Genomic DNA, 22,884 nt, shown 5'->3' with positions numbered 1-22,884 from the left:
GGGACACACACACACACACACACACACACACACACACACACGATTTCAGGCCACTTACCTTAGCTCCAATGACGCTCTACTCCTAGATTTCCACTTATCTCTAGTCTTCATCCTTAGTCTCCCTTGGGCTACCTCACGGATTGGGGATGAGGGACCCCTAGGCCTCCCTTGTACCCCATCTACTTATGAAACCCAGACCACCTCACACCTGGTGTGTTGTCACCCTCTACCCTGCGCTTGTGTCAGGTTCTATGTCCCGGGACATCAGTGTTTGCACGGCTGAACTCGCTGGCCCACTGGCACAGGAGCTAGGCACAGGAAGCCTTAACCTCAGCTCATACTCTCTGCTACACTTTGCTTTCTGGTCTCCATCTCAGAGCCAAAGCCTGGGAAGTTCCTTCTCTTCTCCCCGTGACTGCTGAGTGGCTGTCTGTGCCTGTCCTTCCTCTACCACACATCCCCGATACATGGAGAAAGTATGCTTGTGGCCTTCCCCAGGAGGGTGCAGGAATCTTGCATCTGTTACACGAATCCCAGTATCCCAGGAGCTCAGCAGAACTCGAGGCTAAATATGTATACTTAGGGAAGTTACACTGCTACATCAACTCACATCTGGCCCAGAGATGTTCCTACTTATAAATACACACGTGGGTGTCCATGTCTGCACAGACACACAGGGAAGTTTTATCAGCAGCTCCTCACCTCTCACGGCTGATAACATTCTCCACCAAAAGCGCCCAGAGGTCAGGCTTTCACTCTAGCAATGCCTGATGGGACTTGTCCGGACTGGGCGGGGGTTGTAGCAGGAATTAGTGAAGAGTTGTTGGCAAGACATGGAACAGCCACTGAAACTTCCCTGGCACTCTATGACAGGGCGAAGACTCACCTGTCCTCTCTCTTCCTCCTTGGCTTCTTCTCTTCTCTCAGGAGAACTAGCTACAGCCTTGCCTGAACGTTAAGGGGACCTCTGTGAGCTGGAAAGGAGAAACCTGCGTTTTCTGGAACCCTCTTTGTTCAGCCCAAGCATATCCTAGCAGCTCAGCTCAGGGTGTTTTCCCTGTGTGGAGACTTTAGTGACATCTCCCAAAGGGGATGGGCCAGGCTCCAGGAACCCTACCCAACAGCTCCTTGCCTGTTGAACCTGGACCCTTTCAGGCTTATACCCCAGACTGTTCCACCTTCAAGAAACCTGATTCTGAAAGCATCCTCCTCAAAGATTCCTGACACCCAGAAGCCCCTGCCTACCCTGGCCTGTTTATTCCCTTTGCTAAATGGCAGAGTGCCAACACAGGAATGCAGATGCAGGCTTGGTTTGCACTGAGACTCCATTGGACACCCGGACACAGTCTGCATGGGCAGGCTGAGGAAACAGACCATGTTGGAACCTTAGCAGGTATTTATCCAGCATTTTGCTCTGTTCACACAAGTTGATGTCACTTCTATCAGTTGACAGTGGATGCCATGGAACCATCAGTGGCCAGCCACTTTTACAAATTGTGAAACATTCTGGAATTCTATGATATATATAAAACCATATAATAGGAATTCGTTTTCTAGGGTTTCTGTCTTTGGGGGAAGATTCACTGGGGTTTATATATCTTTTTCAAAAACAAATTTAGCTGGATATGGTGATACACACATGCAACCCCAGCACTGGGAAGGCAGAAGCAAGAGAATCAAGAGTTTAAGGTCAGCCTCAGCTACACATCAAGTTTGAGGCCAGTCTGAATAACCCGAGACCCTGTCTTATAAGCAAACAAAAACCAAAGAGTTTATTTCCTACCACGTGGGTGACTGTGGGTGGCCTACCATCCTGTGCTGGAGCCCCCTGATGAGAAGCCATTAAGCATAGCTCTTGCCTCAGCCACTGTTCCATAGATCCAGCACCATGTTGCTGGGTGAATGAGTAAACATCAGGGCCGCCCCCAGTCCAAAATCAAACCACTTACTTCTCTTGCCATTCCTTTCGCCTGCCACCCCGGAACCCATTAAACTTGGTTTCAGCTTCCATAATAAAGACTGTGCAGCTTGCCAGGACAAACTCCAGCACACAGAAGAGAGAAGGAAGTTTGTACAGTTCCCACTTTTGGCACAAGTAACTGCTTGATTTACTTGTTGTTTCTTTATTTTTTTTTTTTTTAAGATTTACTTATTTATTATATATATGTATACTGTAGCTGTCTTCAGACACACCAGAAGAGGGCATCAGATCCCATGACAGATGGGTGTGAGCCACCGTGTGGTTGCTGGGAATTGAACTCAGGACCTCTGGAAGAGCAGTCAGTGCTCTTAACCACTGAGCTATCTCTCCAGCCCTTACTTGTTGTTTCTAAAGATTTCCTTCCTTTATGTGTATGTGTTTGTGCCTATGTGTACATGCATGTAGATGCCCGCAGAGACCAGCAGAGGGCATCAGAGCACCCAGAGCTATAGTTATAGGTGGTTTTAGGATGTCTGGTGTGCTGGGAACCAAACCCTGGCCCTCTGAGAGGTGCCTTCTTTGTTATTTTGTTATTGTTTGAGACCAGGTCTCAGTTAGCCCAGGTTGGCCTTAAACTCACTATGTGGCTGAGGCTGTTCTTGAACTGATCCTTCAGTACTCAGATGCCAGGATTACATCTGTTGAACTTGCTTTAAAAAAAAAAAATCTAAGTTTAGTTGTTTGGATAAAAGGTATGTTGCCTAAGCTGGCTCAACACCTGGGCTCAAGCAAACCTTCTCTCTCGGCTGATTGAATATATGGTTGTTTCTTGATTTAACAAATTCCTTGTGTACACCTCAGGATGAATGTGTCAGTGTCACTAATCACGCCTGACAAGACACCAGCCTATAGTGGTTGATACTGACTGCCAACTCGGAGGGTTCGGAATTGCCCGGGCTAACTGAGGAGGGAAGACCTGACCCCTGTAGGTGACACCACTACACAGGCTGGGGTTTGGGGCTGAGGAGAATGGAGCGAGCAAGCAGGGTATAAGCATCCATTCCCCTCTGCTTCCTGACTGCAGATGCACTGTGACTGGCTGTTTGGAGCTCCTGTCACCATGTTTTCCAAACCCTGGATCTCTGAGCTAGAACAAACCCTTCCTTCCTTTCCTGACTTCTATTAGGGTACTTCAAACAACAGGACAAGTAGCCAGTTCACTGAGGAAACCCTAGATGCTACTTACCTAATGCTGAGCACTGCACTTCAAAACTCCACCTCCCTTGGCTGGCTCGCTACCATCTGTGACCCCCTTCCCCCCCATTTGCTTCTGCTTCTTTGGTGCCCCTCAATCTTCTGTGCCTTCCCAAAGCAGTGTGCTTTCACTCGCATATCACCACACCGCCTTACTGCTGCGGACTCCACTTTAACCCAGAGCTCTCTGCTGAGCCTCGGTGCCCAGGTGGTCCTCAGACAGTCTCAACACAGGACCCCTCACCTTCCCTCACAGAAGAAATGTTTGACAAACACTAAATGACATGAAAGGCTTCTTCCTGAAAGAAATATCTGCCAAAATCCTACAGCAAGTAGAATTTTTTCTGTGTGTGAGACAGGACTTTACTGTATAATCTAAGGTGGTTTCAAATTAGCCAATGTTGGCTTAGCCTGTCAGATACTGGGATCACAGGTATGTGCCCTGCTTGGCAGGATTTTTTGGGCAGAGGGGACATAGATAAGCTATGAGCTATATCCCTAGCCCAACATTCTTCACAGGAACAGAAAAATAAAGCAGTCCTTATAGTCACACGGAAGCCCAAAAGCGCTAGTACTTGAGCAAAGGCAGAAGAGAGCGTGGTGGTGCCTGGCCTGAAAATACATTAAAAAGCAATATGTAGTAAGCACACCGCACAACAGTGTAGTCCTGTCGAGGTAGGACCACAGAGGGACGTCTCAAATATCTGCATATGGAGATGTTTACAAAAGTATCCAAAGCAATATGCTTCCTAATTTCAAAAATAAAGCCAGGAAACACCAAATGTCCATGCCAGTAGTGTTATAAACTGTGCCAACTTACAACAGTAAAAATAGCACACATATAAAAGAGAATTCGCCTTAGAGATGGTCCTGAGTGGGGGTGGTGAGGTGGCTTAATGAGGGATGTGTGAAGACTAAGTAAAGACTTGGGACACCATGACAGCGCTCACCTCACCCCAGTGTTTGGGTGGGGTTGGGGATGGGGAGACAGGCAGATCCTAGGGGCTCAATCACAGGTCAATCTAGCCAAAATGGAGACTCACTCCAGTTTCAGTGAGAGACACTGTCTCAAAAAAATGAGGTGGACGAGTTGGAAAGATGGCTCAGTGGTCAGGAGCACTGGCTGCTTTCCCTGAGGACCTGGGTTAGGTTCCCAGCACCCACATGGTAGCTGGCTATCGTCTGGAAGCCCAGTTTTAGGGAATCTTCAATCCTGAGACACGAAGGTAAAACATGCTCACATATAAATAGGATGGAGAGTGATTGAGGAAAATTCCCGGTGCTGATCTCTGGCTTCTACACACAGACACATGGGCAAGGACACCTGCACATGTACATATTCACCCACCAAACACACAAGAAAGGATGGCAGGCAGACGGGCGGGATAACAAGGGCTGGGGAGGGAAGTAGCTCAGTCAGAAGAGCACCTAAGGATCCAAGTATGATTCCCAGAACTCACATCAATAATCAACAAAAACGTCACACCTGGTGGCTTAAGATTCTAATCAAAGCATTGTGGGGAGGGGAAACCAGAGAGATCCTGGGGCTGACTGGCCAGCTAGCCTAAGCCTACTTGGTAGTGGGAAATGCTATTTCAAAAAAAAGGGTGGGGGCTGGAGAGGTGGCTCAATGGTTAGAGCACTGACTGCTCTTCCAAAGGTCCCGAGTTCAATTCCAGCAACCACATGGTGGCTCACAACCATCCGTAATGGGATCAGATGCCCTCTTCTGGTGTGTCTGAAGACAGCTACAGTGTGGATGGGACATGAGGAACAATACCAGAGGGATCTACATAAATATGCACACACACACACATTCATGCACACAAAGACTACAGAAGAGAAGACAGGGTTTAAAGCTCAAAACCAAGGATAAGCATTGTGTCCAGGCCAAAGTGCACACAAGGTGGTGCCCCTCCCTTCATAAAGGGGAGGAATGAGGAGGCCATAATTACTACCGTCAGGATGTCTGCCCGTCAACCGGCACTGTGGAGACAGGACAGGAAGAGACACATAGGAAGCTTGAAAGGGTTCTGGTAATATTTCAGCTCTTCAAAAAGACATCTTCATTTCAGGCTGGAATTCACTGTGTAGACCAGGCTGATTCTAACTCACAGAGATCCACCTGTCTCTACCTCCTGAGTGCTGGGATTAAGGGTGTGCGCCAGCACTGCCCAGCCCCTACAAAATCTTTTTAATGTGACATTAGACACACTAAAGGACTTAGTGCTTCTTTCTAAACCCAGCAAATACCAGAACTGGCTTCTATTTTCCCAATTAACAGCAGAGGCCAAAGAAACATCTGTATAAGAGTTGCCATCAGTTGGAATCAGATTTATTATAAAGAAATAATCAACATTCTACACTGTGTCTACCAGAGGAAATACAAAAGTGGCAATTATGTGTGTACAAATCCAGGTAGTCATAAGGGCCTTATCATCAGCAATCCAAACAGCCACAGCGGCTTTTTGAGATTGTACTGAAGACTCGTTTCTTCTGCCCTGAGATTATAAAGTACATCCTGAGGCAGTCACATTGATCTTCCTCAGGGTCCCTTGGTCCCTATCTTTGCATTCATAATAGCAGTTGGTTTCATCACACCCCAGACACTCTGCAGATGGAGCCAGGCCTCAGCCACTCTAGGCCACTGATGACAGACATGTGGCTTCCCGTCCATTATCCCAGCACTTGTCTAATGCATCTGGACCGCAGCGTCGGCCTCTGCATCTTTCCGAGCCCAGCTCCATCTTCATAAACTGCAACAGACAGACGGGAGTCCCCCCAGGCACAAGACATTTCCTCTCTAGGCACTTTTAAAGGAAAAAGAAGGGGGAGTTAATGGGGCCCCATGGCTGAAGCGAGGCATCCGCAGAAGTGCTGCCCTCCCACAGCCTGCTTAGTGCGAGGGATCAGGGTCCTTCCCACTGTACCAGGCCAGCGCCTTACCAAGTATACACCAACTGAGGCTTTCTAGAACATGGTTGATTTTTGTGAAACTTTAACTTTTTAAAATACTTTCTAATCCTACCCTGGCCTCTCAGGTTTGAAGAGTTAAGAAAAAATACCAAAGTTAAAATGACAAGTTGGGCTGAGGGCACAGGCTCAGTGGAAGCCAGAGCACTAGTCTGACACGTTCAAGATTGTCCTGAGCCCCTACTTCATAAACAAACAAAAAAACAAATAAAAAGTTAACTAAGAAGGCTCATTCTTGGGAGGGAAAGATGGGAACTTTCTGTTACCCTCATACTGGAAAATAAAAAAACATATCTCAAGGAGAGCTCTGTGAACACAAGGTGTAGTGTCCCCAGGTAGGTGGCCCCAAACACTCAGGCAGTCTGAGGGGGGGTCAAATCTTGGATGTTTATTTAAAATTGTAGCACATTTTATCGGTATCTGCACCTCTGTCAGACAGAATGTGTATGGGAGCAAGATAGTTGTTTTTAGATCTGGAGAGGGCAAGCCAGCCTTAGAACTCCCTCCAGAGCAGAAGTGGGACCTCTGACTTCCTTGGCTCTGGATCCCCACTGCCCCAGGAGTTGGATTAAAAGGCTTCTCTGGGACTGAAGAGATGGCTCATTGTTTAAGAGCACCAACTGCTCTTCCAGGGGTCCTGAGTTCAAATCCCAGCAACCCTCATGGTGGTTCACGACTATTTGTAGTGGGATCTGATGCCCTCTTCTGGTGTGTCTGAAGACAGCTACAGTGTACTCACATACATAAAATAAATAAATAAATCCTTTTTTAAAAAAAAGGCGGAAGCACAGGCTCCCCGCAGCTTTTCACACCTGCATCTTTAGAGCAAGAAGACCGCTAGTCCATTGCATCCTATGAACACTCATAGGCAGCGCTAACCCAGCCTCAGGTGGGGGAAGCAAGGCCTTGGAGAAATCATAAAGTACAATCCATATGCCCATGTGGTATGCTTGCTCCGTTCTGTGGCACAGTCAGAATACATAGGCAGCCACTTGCCCTGTGCCCAGCAGCACACAGCCTGAGGGGAATCTGGTAGCACATGTGCTCTGCAAAACAGCTGTCAGGTCATGCTGTTGAAACAGCCAGCCGTGTCTACATTCTGGGTAGCGAGGTCTCCCAAGACTTCAGGTGGAGGATCAGGGTCCTGACTGTGAGAAAGAGAGCCCCTAGCTTCCTCTGGCTTGGACAGGCTGCCGTCTCTCACCACGACCGTCTGGGCAGCTGTGAAGGTTAATGGGATGAAGTCTTGGCTGTCAGCACAGAGGAGGATCCAGTGGCAATCTACAAAGTAAGTAAGGGCACAGTACTTTAGGTCACCGTACGATTCTATAAGGACAAACCGATGGCTGCAAGACGTCTTTACTACTGTTAGGTCTCACTCTGGAGCTGCTGTAGCCCAAGGCTGGCTGAAACTGGCAATCATGACAGCCTCGAGTGCTGGGTCACAGGCACACACTACATGGGGCTAACATGTAAAGAGAAAGACTCAGTAGTTAGTATGAAACCTTATAAACTTCATCATCTAACACTTCAGAAAACGTGGAAATGAAATGAAAAGACGGAGTTGTATTAGGCTCAGAGCACACAGAGCAGTGCAGAAAATGGGTGTCAAAGACAATCACCTTAAGTGGGTCACTCAAAGCTAAGAACATAGTTTTCCTCGGGACTGACATTTATCATATGGGGTTGTCTGTTTAACAACATGCATGTGTTCGTTTGTACACATTAGGATGTAAAGTAGTTTCTTTAGAAACTTCCTGAGGAGGACCTGCCCTACAGAGGAACTTTTTATTCTGCACATTAAGACCAACTGTAGCTATCCAAGGATAGTGCCCTAGGAAATCACGGCTTGCTCTGGGACACAAGGGTGACAAGTACTTGGACCATCTCTGCTTTCAAGTCTCGGAGACCCTGTGCTTTACTGCTAAAAACACACACACTCCAAAAAGTAAAAAACAAATATGTAGGAAGGTTTTTCTTAGTGTTACTTATAATGGTTAAAACGGAAAATAACTGGGGCTGGAGAGATGGCTCAGTGGTTAAAAGCACTGACTGCTCTTCCAGAGGTCCTGAGTTCAATTCCTAGTATCCACATGGTGGCCCATAACTGTCTATAAGACCTGGTGCCCTTTTCTGGTGCACAGGCATATATGCAGGCAAAACATTGTATACATAATAAATGAATAAATCATTTTTATAAAAAGAAAGTGACTTAAATCTGTATTTTTTTATTTTATAAGTATGAGTGACCTGCATGTTGTGTGTTTATGCGTGTGCGTGTGTGCATGGCGAGCATTCTGAGCCTTCCAAGGACAGAAGGCTGGATCCAACACCCTCATCTCCTAGGCCAGTGTGCCCAAGGTGTACAGGTAAAACACTCATACATGTAAAATAAAAATAGAGCTGGAGAGATGGCTCAGCAGGTAAGAGCACTGGATGCTCTTCCAGAGGACCAGGGTTCAATTCCCAGCAAGTGCATGATGGCAAACATATATCTGTAACACTAGTCACAGAGAATTTAATGCTCTCTTCTGACCTCCATGGGTACTGCATGCATATACATGCCTGAAGAAACACATAAAATAAAAAATGATAATAATAAATGTTTAAAAAGAAAAAATGAACAAGAGAATGAGAAAATAAAAATGGTGTGCCTAAGAAATAATACTAACCTGTCTGTCAGAAATGACAACTCTAAAGCCATATTATAAATGTATCTGTCAGACAGAAAAATGTCACAATGCTAAAGAGAAAGATAAGATGTCTTGTTTCCAGTGTGGTGGCTGTTGTTAAAAAGTGAGCTGATCAGTGGTGAAGCACAGCTTTAGTGCCAGCACTTGGAAATTCTCTACGTTGTAGCTAGCCTGGTCTACACAGTGAGTTCCAGGATAGCCGAGGCTACTAAAAAACAAAACAAAACAAATGAGCGAATGAAAAAAGGGAGCAACCACGTTCTGTGTGTGCTGAGTAGGACATCAGGTAGGCCCTGCGTGTAGTCCTGCCGTTCACACCCCCATCTCCTCCTGAGAATGTCAACTCCATACTGCAGTGCCTCTGTGTCTGTTGGACTGCAACAGGCACACTGCAGCTGCTACGTTTTATCTTGCAGTTCAGTTCTCTTTTTTAAAATGTGTGCATTTTCCAAGCTGGATATGAGTTCCTCAGGAAAGGGCTGTAATATCTGGGTGTATAGTGGGCAATTAACCATATTTATTTACTATTTAGTGAATCCCTTGAATGGCTGGATGGTACCATTTCCATCCCTGAAGCTTCAGGACAGAAGGGAGAGGAGAGGGTGTGCTGGCTTTTACCTACCGTGCAGCATTTCAACAAGGCGGAGGCCAAACATCTGTTGAATGGTACTGAGCCTCAGTTTGCCGTCACAGAGCAGCACAGCCCTTTTGTCAGCAGGACCTACAGAACAAGGGTTCTTCAAATAAAAGTAAAAATGGTCAACCAACTGTGAAAGCAATGAAACACTTTTCTGAGAACAATATAGAGGGATGGGGAGCAGAGGCAGGCAGAGCTCTGTGAGTTTAAGGCTAGCCTGGTCTACAAGGCAAGTTGAGGCCAGCCCAGGCTTACACAGTGAGACCCTGTCTCAAACATTTGTTTGTCATGAAAGAGTGATGTCATCTTAGAAGTGATATAAAATATACCTACAGTTCTAACTTAAGACTCATTATGAACCTAAAAGCATAATTGTGAACATAGAATAAATTGGCTAGTTTCCTGTCAATTATGACAACGTGGCACAAGGTATAGTCATTCGAGAGGAAGTCCTCAACTGAGAAAATGCTGGCTTAAGAGTGGGCTGTATGCAAGACAGTCTGGAATTTTCTTAATTAGTGGCTGATGGGGGAGGGCCTAGTGGTGGGTGGGGCCATCCCTGTACTGGTGCTCCTGGGTCTATAAGAAAGCAGGATGAGCAAGTCATGGGGAGCAAGCCAGTAAGCAGCATCCCTCTATGGCCTCTGGGTCAGCTCCCGCCTCCAGGTTCCTGCCCTGCATGATGATGAGCTGTGATATGAACTATGGGTAAAATAAACCCTTTTCTCCGCAGGTTGCTTTTGGTCATGGTGTTCATCACAGCAAAGGTTTCATTACTTAGATACCAGGCCAGTGAGAAAAAGCACTTGTCACGTAGGTTATGATAACTTAAGTTCAATTCCTAGAATCAAGTTGGAAGGAGAAAACTGACTTTTTTTTTGTTGTTGTTGTTTGTTTGTTTTAAGACAGAGTCTCATTATATAGTCCTGGCTGGTCCGCAATTGGTGCCGTAACCAAGGCTGGCCTTCACCAGCCTATGCCTTTTCAGCACTAGCGCCAAAGGTGTGTGCCACTACACCAGGCTTCTGATTGTTGAAAGTTGTCCTCTAGCCTCTACATGCATGGCCATGGAACATGCATACCCACCTCACACATACATATTGTGATGATTTGTATGTGCTCGGTCCAGGAAGTAGCACTATCAAGGTATGACATTGTTGGAGTGGGTGTGTCACTCTGGATGTGGGCTTAAGACCCTCACCCTAGCTGCCTGGAAGCCAGTGTTCTCCTAGTAGTCTTCGGATGAAGATGTAGAACTCTCAGCTCCTCCTGCACCATGCCTGTCTGGATGCTGCCATGTTCCTGTCGTGATAACAGACTGAACCTCTGAACCTGTAAGCCAGCCCCAATTAAATGTTGTCCTTTATAGGAGTTGCCTTGATCATGGTGTCTGTTCACAGCAGTAAAACCCTAACTAAGACACGTACTATATATAAACACACACAATGATAAATAAAAGTTACTTTTACACTATATATTACTTTTAATTATTATTTAAATGTTATCTTCATTAAGTATTTAGGGAGTGTTACAATGGAACTAGAGATCTGGTTCAGTGAAATGAGTCAAATTCATTATTTGTGTATGTTTTGCTGTACATGTGTCTGTATACCACATATGTACTAGGCCAGAAGAGGTCAAAAGAGGGCTGGCATGCCCTGGAACTGGAGTTCCAGGAGCTAGGAACCAAACTCTGCTCGGTACTCTAGGAAAGCAGTGCATGTCCGTTCTTCCTTCCTCTTTTTTTCTCTCTCTCCCTCTCAAGAGATTTTTTTTCTTTTTTCTTTCTTTCTTTCTTTCTTTCTTTCTTTCTTTCTTTCTTTCTTTCTTTCTTTTTTTTAATTTTGATCTCACTATGTAGAACTGGCTGGCCTAGAACTCACTGTAGATCAGGCTAGCCTCTAAACCACAGAGATCCTCTTGCCTCATCTGCCACTATGATCAGCCTGGTTCGTGTCCTCAACCACGACCTTTCCAGCTTCTAATAACTCTCTAAATACAAGTAGGAAATGGTATTAAGTGGGCAGTTCTCCTAACATGGTAGACTGTTGGTTTAGCACACACAAGGCTCTGAGTTGGTCCCCAGCATGGCGAAAACCCAGGTGTTGGGGTGCACGCCCATAACCCCAGCACTTCAGAGGTAAAGGCAGAAGGATGAGAAGCTCGGGGTCTTAGTCTGTCGGAGACAGTTTAGGCAGGAAAGTACCTGCCACAAAAGCACTAGAGCCAGAGTTAAATGGAGGGGGGAAAAAAGCAGGGTAGGTGCAGGCTGGGGTAGAGACAGGTGACCTTGAACTCACTGGCCCAATCAGTGAGATCCAGGTTCAGTGAGAAACCTGGTCAACTGGAAAGCCTTCTCTCCAGACACAATGTGAACATGCACATACACTACCCACGAGAAGTTCAATAGCATCCTTGAGAGGCTAGCCTGAGCTACGTGGGTCCGATCTCAAAAACAAAACAAACTGTACAAGTACACTCTTCAAATTTGCACTTCACTTCTTGGGACCAATCCAACAAAAATAAATAAAGGTGCTAAACCAAGTGAATAATGTACTATCTTAGGATCGTTTGAGGTGCCTGAAAACGAAGCTAGGTAAAGATATACACTCGGCGTGAGGTACAGTGGACCCCATGCCTCAACTGTTGCCAGTGACAGCACACTCCACACACACTATCTAGATCACACAAGGATCTGTGTTATGGGGCTGGAGAGATGGCTCAGTGGTTAGAGCATTGACTGCTCTTCCAGAGGTCCTGAGTTCAAGTCCCAGCAACCACATGGTGGCTCACAACCATCTGTAATGGGATCAGATGCCCTCTTCTGGTGTCTGAAGACAGCTACAGTATACATATATACAATAAATAAGTAAATCTTTAAACAAAAACCTGTTATATGTGTGGAGGCAAATGTGGGAGGAGCCTCGTGGCTGCTGGTTGAAAAGTGAACATGATAGAACAGAGTCAGATTCAATATGAAAAGAAGTGTCCATGACAGAAAAATGTGTGACGTATTTTTATGCATAAGAATGCATCCAAAACATTTTATTTTTCATTTTATGTGCATTGGTGTTTTGCCTTCACCATGAATGTCTGAGTGAGAATGTCAGATCTTGAAAATATGGACAGTTGTGAGCTGCCATGTGGATGCTGGGAGTTGAACCCTGGTACTTGAAAAGAACAGTCAGTCCTCTTAATCACTGAGCCATCTCTCCTGCCTCAAAACATTTTAAGTGATCTCTCTCTCTCTCTCTCTCTCTCTCTCTCTCTCTCTCTCTCTCTCTCTCTCTCTCTCTCTCTCTCTGTGTGTGTGTGTGTGTGTGTCTGTCTGTCTGTCTCTCTCTCTCTCTCTCTCACACACACACACATACTGAAAAGGTTTTCACAATGTACAAACACAACTAACCCTATTTTATTCCCCTAAATATAAGTCAGTGGGGCATAGTCATTAATTTCCACACCAAGGATATGATAAAATCATGCTAAACCCTGGTGTGAGCACTTTTGGTAGGCTAACAGCCATCTAACTGTAAAGGAATGCCAATCGGCTGTAACAGGTCACTGAGCTTCACTCAAAGCCCTCCCCACCCTCCCCGCACTGTTTCTGGCAGGACAGACTGAATGCAAGAGCTTCCTGCATAGTGGAAGTTCCTCAGAGGGATGTTACCTGGTAAATGAGGTGAACGTAGGGAGGGTCCTGAGAGGGTGGGTATGAGGGAGAGACTGGCTTCTTCTTGTGTAGAAAATCCCTGAGTTCAAAAATATGCTGTTGCACTCCAACCAGGCGCCTGGATAAAATTTCTAGATCTCTGGAAATTGGGCAACTTTCCTTTTCATTTTGTAAGTTCTCTCTTTGAGGTAAATTCAGTTCTGGGGTGCTGGTGTGATCTGGGGTCCTGCTGGGTACAGGTAATGCTTTGCAGAGCCAGGAGGGCCTGTGAAGGGTTTCACGGATAATGGACTCATTGGACAGAGGGGACAAAGGACTTCTAATTTCCTGAATAAGAGCTCTTCCAGATCTCCCATTCTGTGTACTGGAGTTAGCTGTTAGCAAGAGCCCTTGGCTCAGGGGACTCAAACCGAGGGAACAGCTCTCAATGAACTTTTCCCCTCTATCTGCTTTATTTGATAGAGCATTGAAGTCAGAATAAGCACCCTGACTTTCAGCAGATGTTCCAGAAGATTCTCCTTCCAGTGTTATTTCTCTAACCATCAGACGAATGGTATACTGACCAGATTCTGAAGAAGGAAGAAAGGCTGTTTCAGTGGGCTTTTGTTTCCCTACAGCAATTAGTAATATTCTGTCTGTCAAGAAACATATGCCTTTTGGTCTTTCGTTACTCTCTAACTGAATTTGCTGGATGTTTGGCATAGAAGATGGAGCAACGGAATAGATCAAAATTATGTTACACGTATTGGAAGCCACGGCCACTAGCTGTGTTGTCAGGCTAAACGCTATTATGTCTGGAACCAGAATGCCGGGAATAGCGACCTTTTTTGTCATGGTAATTGCTTTTTTAAAGGTTACCAGGATCAAATGTGAAGAATCCTGGCCAGTTCCAGTCAAGTTGTCCTTTTTCCTTAAATAAATAAAAGAACTCTGCTCAGCTTGTGATTGGTTGAAATGTATGTGAGTCAGATCTAGAGGAACTGACAAAGGAGAAACTGTCACTCCAGAATTCATTTCCGTAGCAGCTACCTGCTCATCCACAGGAGGCATCACACCCACAGGAGTCTGTACAGCACCATCTTCACCATTAGGAGGATCAAAGGCTTCGGATGCATTTAGGCTGCAGAGCTTATGGAGTGGGAGTTCAGTGGCTATAGCAACCTGTGAGTCCACGGTGGCCGTGATGGAGCGGATGGAACAGTGCACAGGAAACACTGGGCAGAAGGAGCAGCTCTGAAGAGACTTCTGAGAACTGTCCCAAATATAAGAATGAAGGCTGCTGTCTATTGCCACCACCAGCCTCTGGCCATCCAGAGTCCAACAAGCACAGTAAACTCGGCCCTTGGTGTTGATGTCCACTTTTACCCTGGAACCATCTTGGTGGACGTCAGGAAAAATGGAAACATCCCGCGCAGTCAACACAGTCAGGACAGCTTCTGTTGGGTGCCACATGCAGCCCTGAGGAAGGATAGGGAGTGACTCTCTGATTTCCGAGGTCTGAGACATCTGCCATTTGCTTGATCCCGCAGTGCTGGGACATAGCTGCCACACAGAGACAAGCTTCTTGTGCTGGATGGCAAGCAGAGGGGGCAGGTGCACTGTGCTGACTGGGGCCCAGGAAACCCCACAGACAGACTCAAAACTGCCAATGACTCGGGAGTCCCCAAACTTGGCCTCTCCACTTCCGAGCTGTACATCAGTCAGGACTACCTGATTGCCATCGGTCCAGGCCAGGCCCTGGGTTGCATGTACTGCTTGATTCAGTGAGTTCAGTCCAGTCCTAGGCAGCTTCCCGTTTCCCAGCTCCATCCTTTCAGATAAAGGTTATCTGGAATGAATCAGGAGGAAAGTCACAAAGGAGCGTGGTGGTGCATACCTTTAATGCCAGCACTCGGGAGGCAGTGAGTTGGAGACCAACCTGGTCTTCAGAGTGAGTTCTAGGCCAGTTAGTTCTGTAGAGTGGGACCCTACCTCAAAAGAGAGGAGAGGGGGAAGAAAAGTTATAATCAAATACATGCAGAAGTTATATCTTTACAAAAGACCCAGACCGTCACAGGTTAATGCTGTGGACACAGGAAAGCGATGTGAAAATGAAGAGATTATTATGCACTGTAAACATAAGCTATGCTAGGAAATGGAACTTTCTTAAGGACTCTCTTAGAGCTGGAATGGTTGAATATGGAGCGGGTATTCGGAGATACTGAACTTGGGAGGCAGCTCAACGGCAGAACCCTGACACAGCACAAAAAAACTAAAACATAAAATTGCTAAAAATCAGCAAAATCATCCAGTATGGTGGTGCACACCTTTAATTTCAGGTCTACATGGTGAGCTAACAGTTCAGCCTGTAACATAGTGAGACTCTGTCTTAAAACACAACACAACACAACACACATATATGAACAATTATTGAATTTAGATTGAGTTTATCCTAGTATTTATAGTTCTTTTTCTTTTCCTCTATTTTAATTTTTAAGATTTATTTATTTTACATGTACGAGTATTTGCCTGTATGTATGCAAGATGCACCATGTGTGTCTGGTGCCTGAATCAAAAATGGTGTCAGATCACTTGGACCTGGAGCTTTTAGACAATTGTGAACACACATATACACAATTTCTCTCTCTCTCTCTCTCCCTCCCTCCCTCCCTCCAACAAAAATAGATACTGGGAAAAAAGAATCAGGCTCTGAAAAGAAATAACCAGAAAGCAAATGAGACCAGGTAGGGGAAAGCCGTCACCACCTGCCCCAGCCTGTGTGTGTCTATGTGTGTCCTGGGGATTGAACTCAGGGAAAGCCGTCACCACAGCTTGCTACTGTGTCACCCTAGCTAGTCTGAATCTCACTAATTGTCCAGGCTGGCTCTGAACTCTGAAATTATCTTTCATCAGCTTCCCAGATGTTAAGATTTCGGCTTTGATCTCCACAGGCAATCTTGCGTAAGGCTTTTGAATTCACATCTAATCTTTATGTTAGAATGAACAGAAAGCAAACATAATCCTGAAATTCCTATTGGTCACCAATACAAGTATTTTAGTTTCATCTTTTTGTGTGGTGCTGGCATCAAACTCTGGTCCTTGTGTATCCTAGACAAGTGCTTAACTACCTGAGCCCTGCTGCTATTTTACATTAGAACTTTATTAACTTCATTTTGATACTAAAATGTTGTGAGTAGTCTTTCTGAGCTGTAAAATAAAGGAAAGTAGGCAGGTAGACATAGTGATCTTGAGTCCAAGGCTAACCTGAGCCATACAGGGTTGCTTTTGTTTTGGTTTTTTGTTTTGTTTTAGACAATTTCTTTCTATTATATAGCTCTGAATGTTCTGGAACCTGCTTTGTAGACCAAGCTGGCCTTGAACTCACAGAGATCTTCTTGCTTCTGTCCCTGTCTTCTGACTGTTGGGATTAAAGGCACGCACCACTATGCTGGGTAAGAGAACAACTTTTTAAAAAAAGATTTATTTATTTATTTAATGTATGTGAGTACACTGCAGCTGTCTTCAGACACACCAGAAGAAGTCATTGGATTTCATTACAGATGGTTGTGTGCCACCATGTGGTTGCTGGGAATTGAACTCAAGATCTTTGGAAGAGCAGTCAGTGTTCTTAACCACTGAGCCATCTTTCCAGCCTGAGAGAATAACTTTTACTTTAGACAATAAAACTGAAAGGTCCAAAATGTTTTAAAAAATTTTACAACAAAATAAACTCCAGATGGTTAAAGACCTAAATGAATAAAATAATCAAGAAGCAAATCTGCAAAAGATAAGACTATTTTACCATACTACAGTAAGCCAACCACCTACATAATGTTCATAGCAGCAACGTTTGCAAGGGAACCACCTATATAAATGTTCATAGCAGCGATCTTTGCAAGGGAAGAAAACTAGTCCAAGCAATAACCCAGTGGTGGAGCACTCGCAGGGATGTTCCAGTGCTAGTCAACCACTCATATAGCAAACAAATATCAAGGTTCAGGTCCATATTCTCAGTACCTTGGAGTGGAAGGCAGGAGGGTTAGGAGTTCAAGACCATCCTTAGCTCTACAGCAATTTTGAGGCCAGTCTGGGCTGCATGAGACCCTGTCTCAACCAAGAAAATAGAACAGGTAGGTCAGAGCTTGAAGCAATGCTCCGTGATAGAAGGATAGTGTAGCATGTGTGATATCAAAAAAAAAAAAAAAAAAAAAAAAAAAAAAAGTGTGTCAATGCAGAAGAAATCAGACCAATGATTCCTGTAGGTCATGGGTCCCAACCTTTTTGTGGAGTTGAACAACCAACCCTTTTACAGGGTAGGGTGTCACCTAAAACCATCAGAAAATACAGAGGCCATTTTGGCTTATAACAGTAGCAAAATTAGTTATGAAGTAGCAACAAAAATGATTTTATGATTGGGAGTCACCACAACATGAGGAACTATTTTAGGAGGTCTCAGCATTAGCCAATTGGAGACAGGGGTAGTGCCCATCCACAGGCCCATATACTCAAGAAGCTGAGGCAGCTAAGGCTATACATCTGAGAGCAGCCTGGGTAAGATCTCATAAAAAGAGAAAAAGGACCATCTGTAAGTGAGAAATCTCAAAGAAGAAACAAAGTGGACTTTTCAACTTCTGTATTTGGAAGGAATTCTTTTTAATAATCATATATTCAAATTATTTTCTTATAGTAAAATATTAGTATATAAAATATACTCACCTCATAGTTTTAAGACTTTAAAAATCTTAGCTTTTATTTTAGTTTTTTAAAGGTTTATTTATTTTATGTATGTGAGTACACTGTAGCAGTCCTCAGACACACCAGAAGAAGGCATCAGATCCTATTACAGATGGTTGTGAGCCACCATGTAGTTGCTGGGAATTGAACTCAGGACCTCTGGAAGAGCAATCAGTGTTCTTAACCGCTGAGCCATCTCTCCAGCCCCCAAAAACTTAGCTTTTAAACAATTAAAGAATATTAATTTTTGTTCCCCCACTGAAGGTTGAACCCAGGACCTGGACATTCGAGGCAGCTGCTCTACCTGTGAACTAGACTCCATGCCTATCAGCACCAACTTCCCCAGCAAAGATCAGTGAGCATGTGTAAAGTCTGGGTGCCAAGCCCGGAGTAGCCCTGGTGGGGACAGAGTGACAAGGTTCCTACCCTTAGGACAGGGCCCCATCGTGAGCCTCCAGGAATCAAGATGGCTGCTGTGGGCACAAGGCATGTTTGTGCAATGATGTGCAGATTTTCTGGACGCACAGCAAACACTGCTTCTGAGGAATGTCGTCCAGTTAATGTTAATGACTCCATGATCATTAGAATCACCAGGAGACGGGGTGTGTCTATGTCTCAGCAAAATGGTGAACACTGGGACTTTCAGGACAGCCCTTAAGGCTGTCTGAAAGAGCTTTAAATACTTGAGTTCAAAAATGTATTATTTTTCAACTAGGCAAAAAATAAAGATGCAATATGGATTATATGAGGATCTTCATAAATCTAAAGGAACAAAAGCAGCTGTGCTGTGAGCCAACATGTTAGAAAATTACTAAAGACAGAAATAAGGAGATTTAGGGAATGGTCTTTGTTTATGCTTACAAAGGCATAGATTCCAGAGTTCAGGATCAGCCTAGGACAGAGCAAGGTTAGGCTCAGGTATGGTAAAAGCATTAATTTCAGGGAAGGGTCCCACCCAAGTATCTGTGCTTTACAAAGGCAAACAGATCTCTGGATTCTTTTGCAATATTAAGAAAAAAAATATATGCTTGCTGTTTCTTAAGAGTTGAAGGGCCAGGTCATGGGACACTGACTCATAAGAAATCAAGAGGGAACGTGGAGTAAAAGACTGGATTGAGAAGTAAAATAAAAGACTGGACCTGTGTTCTGCAGATGAGCTGTGCAGAGAATTTTGTAGGATCAAAAGAGAACTGTGGGGGCCAGAGAGATGGCTCAGTGGTTAAGAGCACTGACTGCTCTTCCAGAGGTCCTGAGTTCAGATCCCAGCAACCACATGGTGGGTCACAACATCTGTAATGGGATCTGATGCCCTCTTCTGGTATGTCGAAAGACAGTGACAGTGTACTCATAAAATAAATAAATTTAGAGAGAGAGAAGTGCCACAAGCAAGCAGAGCACAGGCAAAGATGTGCAGAGAAAAAGCAAAACTTAGAAGCAGACTGGAAAAGCCGCATCAAGCAGAACACAAGTCTTTGAGTCCTTTTCAGATACCCCTTCTCTTACAACCCCTCTCCAGGCAGAGGCTGGACCTTGGCAGCTGGGGTTGTAGTTCAGAGGTGAAGCTTTCTGCTGGTAGCCCTGGGCTCTTAGTGAACACTACCAATGAACACTATGCAGAAATGCTTCATCCCGTCGGTTCTCCAAGGGCTACTCAGTTTGCACACACTAGTTCTGTATTGCTCACTCCACCCACTCTGGCTGAGCTCCCGCAGTCTCTTCTGCGGGAGGTTCTCACCATTTCTGTCCCCAACCCTAACAGACATGGTTCAACCTGTCTTACTGGCTGGTAGAGTGACAAAGGAGGAACTTTGGAGGTTGTCTTCAGGCTCTACCTGAACAGACAAATGCTCTCTGAACCGACCTGGCAGTTGGCGTGTGACCTGTCTGTAAACTTACTCTTCTCACCAGTTCTGAGGCAGCTCTAGAGTGACTTGCTAAATGGGATGCATCCCTTGTTACTAATGGTCTACAACATGTGGTTCTTCTCTGGCACCTACTTGGGCCCTTTTAAAAGAGCTTTATTGATAAATAATGCACGATACATTTTCCTGGGCAGAAAATTTCCTAATGGACCAACTAGATAAAAAAAACCAATTTAGATGACATATTTTAAGCTTCAGTCTAATGTCACTGGCAGTGTGTGTAGACACAGTGATATAAGAAAGGGGCTTGTGAGATCAGGGAAACATAGGCCTGGTCATGGTGGGTCTTTTAGAAGAAAGTGGACAGAATTCCTCAAACGCTAACAATTACAAGAACCTACTGTATTCCCTTCTCCTGAACTAACACAGGATCTTCTTCCTTTTATCAGGTCAAATAGACAACTTCACCTTCATTCTAGTCTTCTCTTTCCAAATGAATTTGAGCATTATGTGCTAGGCAAATTTTTTTCTTAAGCACAGGATTAGTTTGTGTGTGTGTGTGTGTGTGTGTGTGTGTGTGTGTACATGCCTGACACACATGTGGAGGTCAGAAAACAACTTTTAGGGGTTGGTTCTCTCCTTCCACCATATGGGTCCTGAATATAAACTCAAGTTGTTAGTCTTGGCAACAATCATCCTTACCTGCTGGGCCACCTTGCTGACCCTCATTTTGGCTTTTTCTTTATTTTATTGTTGTAGTTTGGGAGTGGGGTGAGACAGGGTTTCTTTGGCTGTCTTGGAACTCAACTCTGTAGACCAAACTGGCCTCAAAATCACAGAGACTTGACTCCTCCAGAGCGCTGGAATTGAAGGTGTGCTCCCCACCACCCAGCTAATTTTGCTTTTTTTTTTTTTTAAATCATTTTTCTCTTCTGTTCCCAAACTCAACTACTGGATATACACCCTTCAACATATAAAAATGTCCTTCAGGATCTGACGATGTGGGTCAGTGGTAGAATTTCAGCCTCAAATGCTCAAAATCCTGGGTTAGCACCCCTCCCCAACTTAAAAGTAATAACAGTTCTTTCAAAAAAAGCATTAAGACATTAAAGGCTTGTATTATTTGCTACAGATATACCTTTCTAACTTGATCTGTTTTGGTCCTAAAGGAGGCAGAAGTAGCAGGATCTCCAAGAGTAAGGCCAGCCTGATTTATATAGAGCATGCATATATATATATATATATATATATATGTGTACATATATATACACATAGACCGAGGGAGAGACAGAAAGAGAGGGCAACATAGGCCAGCCAATGTCACATGGGGGAGGGGGGAGCATGAGTCTGAACACCACAGTAATGATGTGAACAAAGAGCAGGTTGACTCAGCAGACAAGTGTTTGCCAGAAAACCCTAGTTCAACCCCCGAATCCCACAAAATTCAAAGGAAAGAACAAACTCACAAAAGTTGTCCTGTGACTTTCACACATCTGCCATAACATGTGTGCCCTCCCCTAGGGAAAAAAAAAAAAAACTTAACAATGGATTAAAATAAAAGCCAGGCTGTGGTTGTGGTGGTGCATGCATTTAATCCCAGCAACCCAGGGGCAGAGGCAGAGCAGCAGACCGATCTCTGAGTTCGAAGCCAACCTGATCTACAGAGAGTTCCAGGGCAGCCAAGATTACATAGAGAAACCCTGTGTGTGGGAGGACAGACAAACAAACAAAAGCTCAAAACCAAATAGAAAAAAAAATTAAAATGTAGGATAAAATGAAAGAGTGGAAACGAAGTTGCAGATGCTTCCACAGAGAAAGAGGGCTGGGTATAGAGATGCACTGTGCTACCAGACACGATGTGAGTACTGAAAAATACTTGAGGGACAGCATGGGAGAGTTGGGCCATTAGCCAGAGATGCAGAAGGCAGGCAAGCTTTGAAGATGAGAAAGGTGCGTAGTATGTAATGTACTTATTTTTGATACAGACCCTCATGGAGCTCAAACAGGCCTGGAGCTTCTTGTCCTCCTGCCTGCTCTTCCTGAGTAATGAGAATAATACTGGCCTGGGTTCTGTGGTGGTGCTGAGGATGGAACCCAGAACCTTGTGTATGCTAGGCAAACACTCGACAACTGAGATACTGCCAGTTGTGACAAAATTCGGTATTAAACGTGTTACGTGTAAGATGGCTATATGGCAGCAATGGATGTACCTTAGGCAGTCACGGGGAGGGATCTGGGAGTCACTGGCCTAGGGTAAAGCCAAAGCAATTAAGGATCTCATCATTACAAACAAAACAAAAAACAAACCCAAACCTGAAAGCTAACCAAAGATAGCCCAGGAGTTATCAGGAGCTTGTGCACAAGCCTGACACCTGAGTCCAACTCCTGGATCCTACAAAGCGGTAGGAGAGAACCAATTCACAAAAGTTGTCTTATGACTTCCAACTATGAACCAAAGCAAGTGTATGTGCTTGCGCAAACGCTGAGGCGAAGGCAAGTACTGCCGCGAGTCCGAGGTCAGTAAGACCACACAGTGAGTTTCAGGCTAGCACAGACTGCAAAATGACACCCAGTCTCAAAAAGACCAAACCACATTAAAAAACAAAACAAAACAAAACAACAACCAAACCAAACAAAAAGATCTGACCTGAGACAGAGATACTGGCTACAGCTTAACTGGTTACCCGTTAGAGCCTCCTGCAATTAACTAAAAGCTCAGCTATTAAGGTTGTGATTTAAAACAAGTTCTTAGTTCGGTTTGTTAAAACACCTCAAAGTTCGTAGGCGATTTAACCTTACTACAAGTAAGGTTATATTCCTTAAGCTCTATTACCAAGTATCGCTCGTGCATCCCATGGGCACTTGTTAAATCCACACCAGCTTGCTTCTCCCTGCAATCTTGTCCTTTTCCAACTCTCCCTCACACACTACCCACCACGTTCTCAACTTCTTCCCCATGCCTACGTCCCTGGGCTTTAAGTGCCACCCACCTCCCTTCCTTCCCAGCCCGGGCCTCCCTTCCACCCGCCAGGCCTGACCACAAAAAACCATGAAGTACCTTGGGCTCTCTGCCTCCCCGCCCCACACATAAAATCCCGGGGGCCGCTCACGTCACTAGACAGCCGATCAGAAGTCCATGACAACTAACGGAAGCCTCGGCC

General features: G+C 44.9%; 1 protein-coding gene across 1 annotated transcript; it reads right to left on the bottom strand.

Moving 5' to 3' along the window:
• Positions 1-7,072: 7,072 nt before the first annotated feature.
• On the bottom strand, positions 7,073-22,884 carry WDCP (WD repeat and coiled coil containing). Its single transcript, XM_080920675.1, has 4 exons — positions 22,782-22,884; positions 13,146-14,976; positions 9,464-9,578; positions 7,073-7,429 (listed from the first exon to the last, which is right to left on the bottom strand). Exons 2-4 carry the CDS (start codon positions 14,955-14,957, stop codon positions 7,209-7,211), a joined length of 2,148 nt encoding a protein of 715 aa, XP_080776801.1. The 5' UTR covers positions 14,958-14,976; positions 22,782-22,884; the 3' UTR covers positions 7,073-7,208.

This window comes from Micromys minutus, assembly GCF_963924665.1.
Source record: "Micromys minutus genome assembly, chromosome: 1".
NCBI lineage: Eukaryota > Metazoa > Chordata > Mammalia > Rodentia > Muridae > Micromys > Micromys minutus.
The sequence above is the reverse complement of the archived record's forward strand: the minus strand, read 5'-3'. Positions and strand labels throughout refer to the sequence as shown.

Bases quoted from the DNA above. Each gene is read 5' to 3' on its own strand.
- WDCP (XM_080920675.1), bottom strand. From the start codon at position 14,957: ATGGAGCTGGGAAACGGGAAGCTGCCTAGGACTGGACTGAACTCACTG. The intron at 9,579-13,145 runs GTAACATCCCTC...TTTTATTTGAAG, and splicing joins ACGTTCACCTCATTTACCAG to AACCCTTGTTCTGTAGGTCC. The intron at 7,430-9,463 runs GTAGGTAAAAGC...CTTACTTTGTAG, and splicing joins CCTTGTTGAAATGCTGCACG to ATTGCCACTGGATCCTCCTC.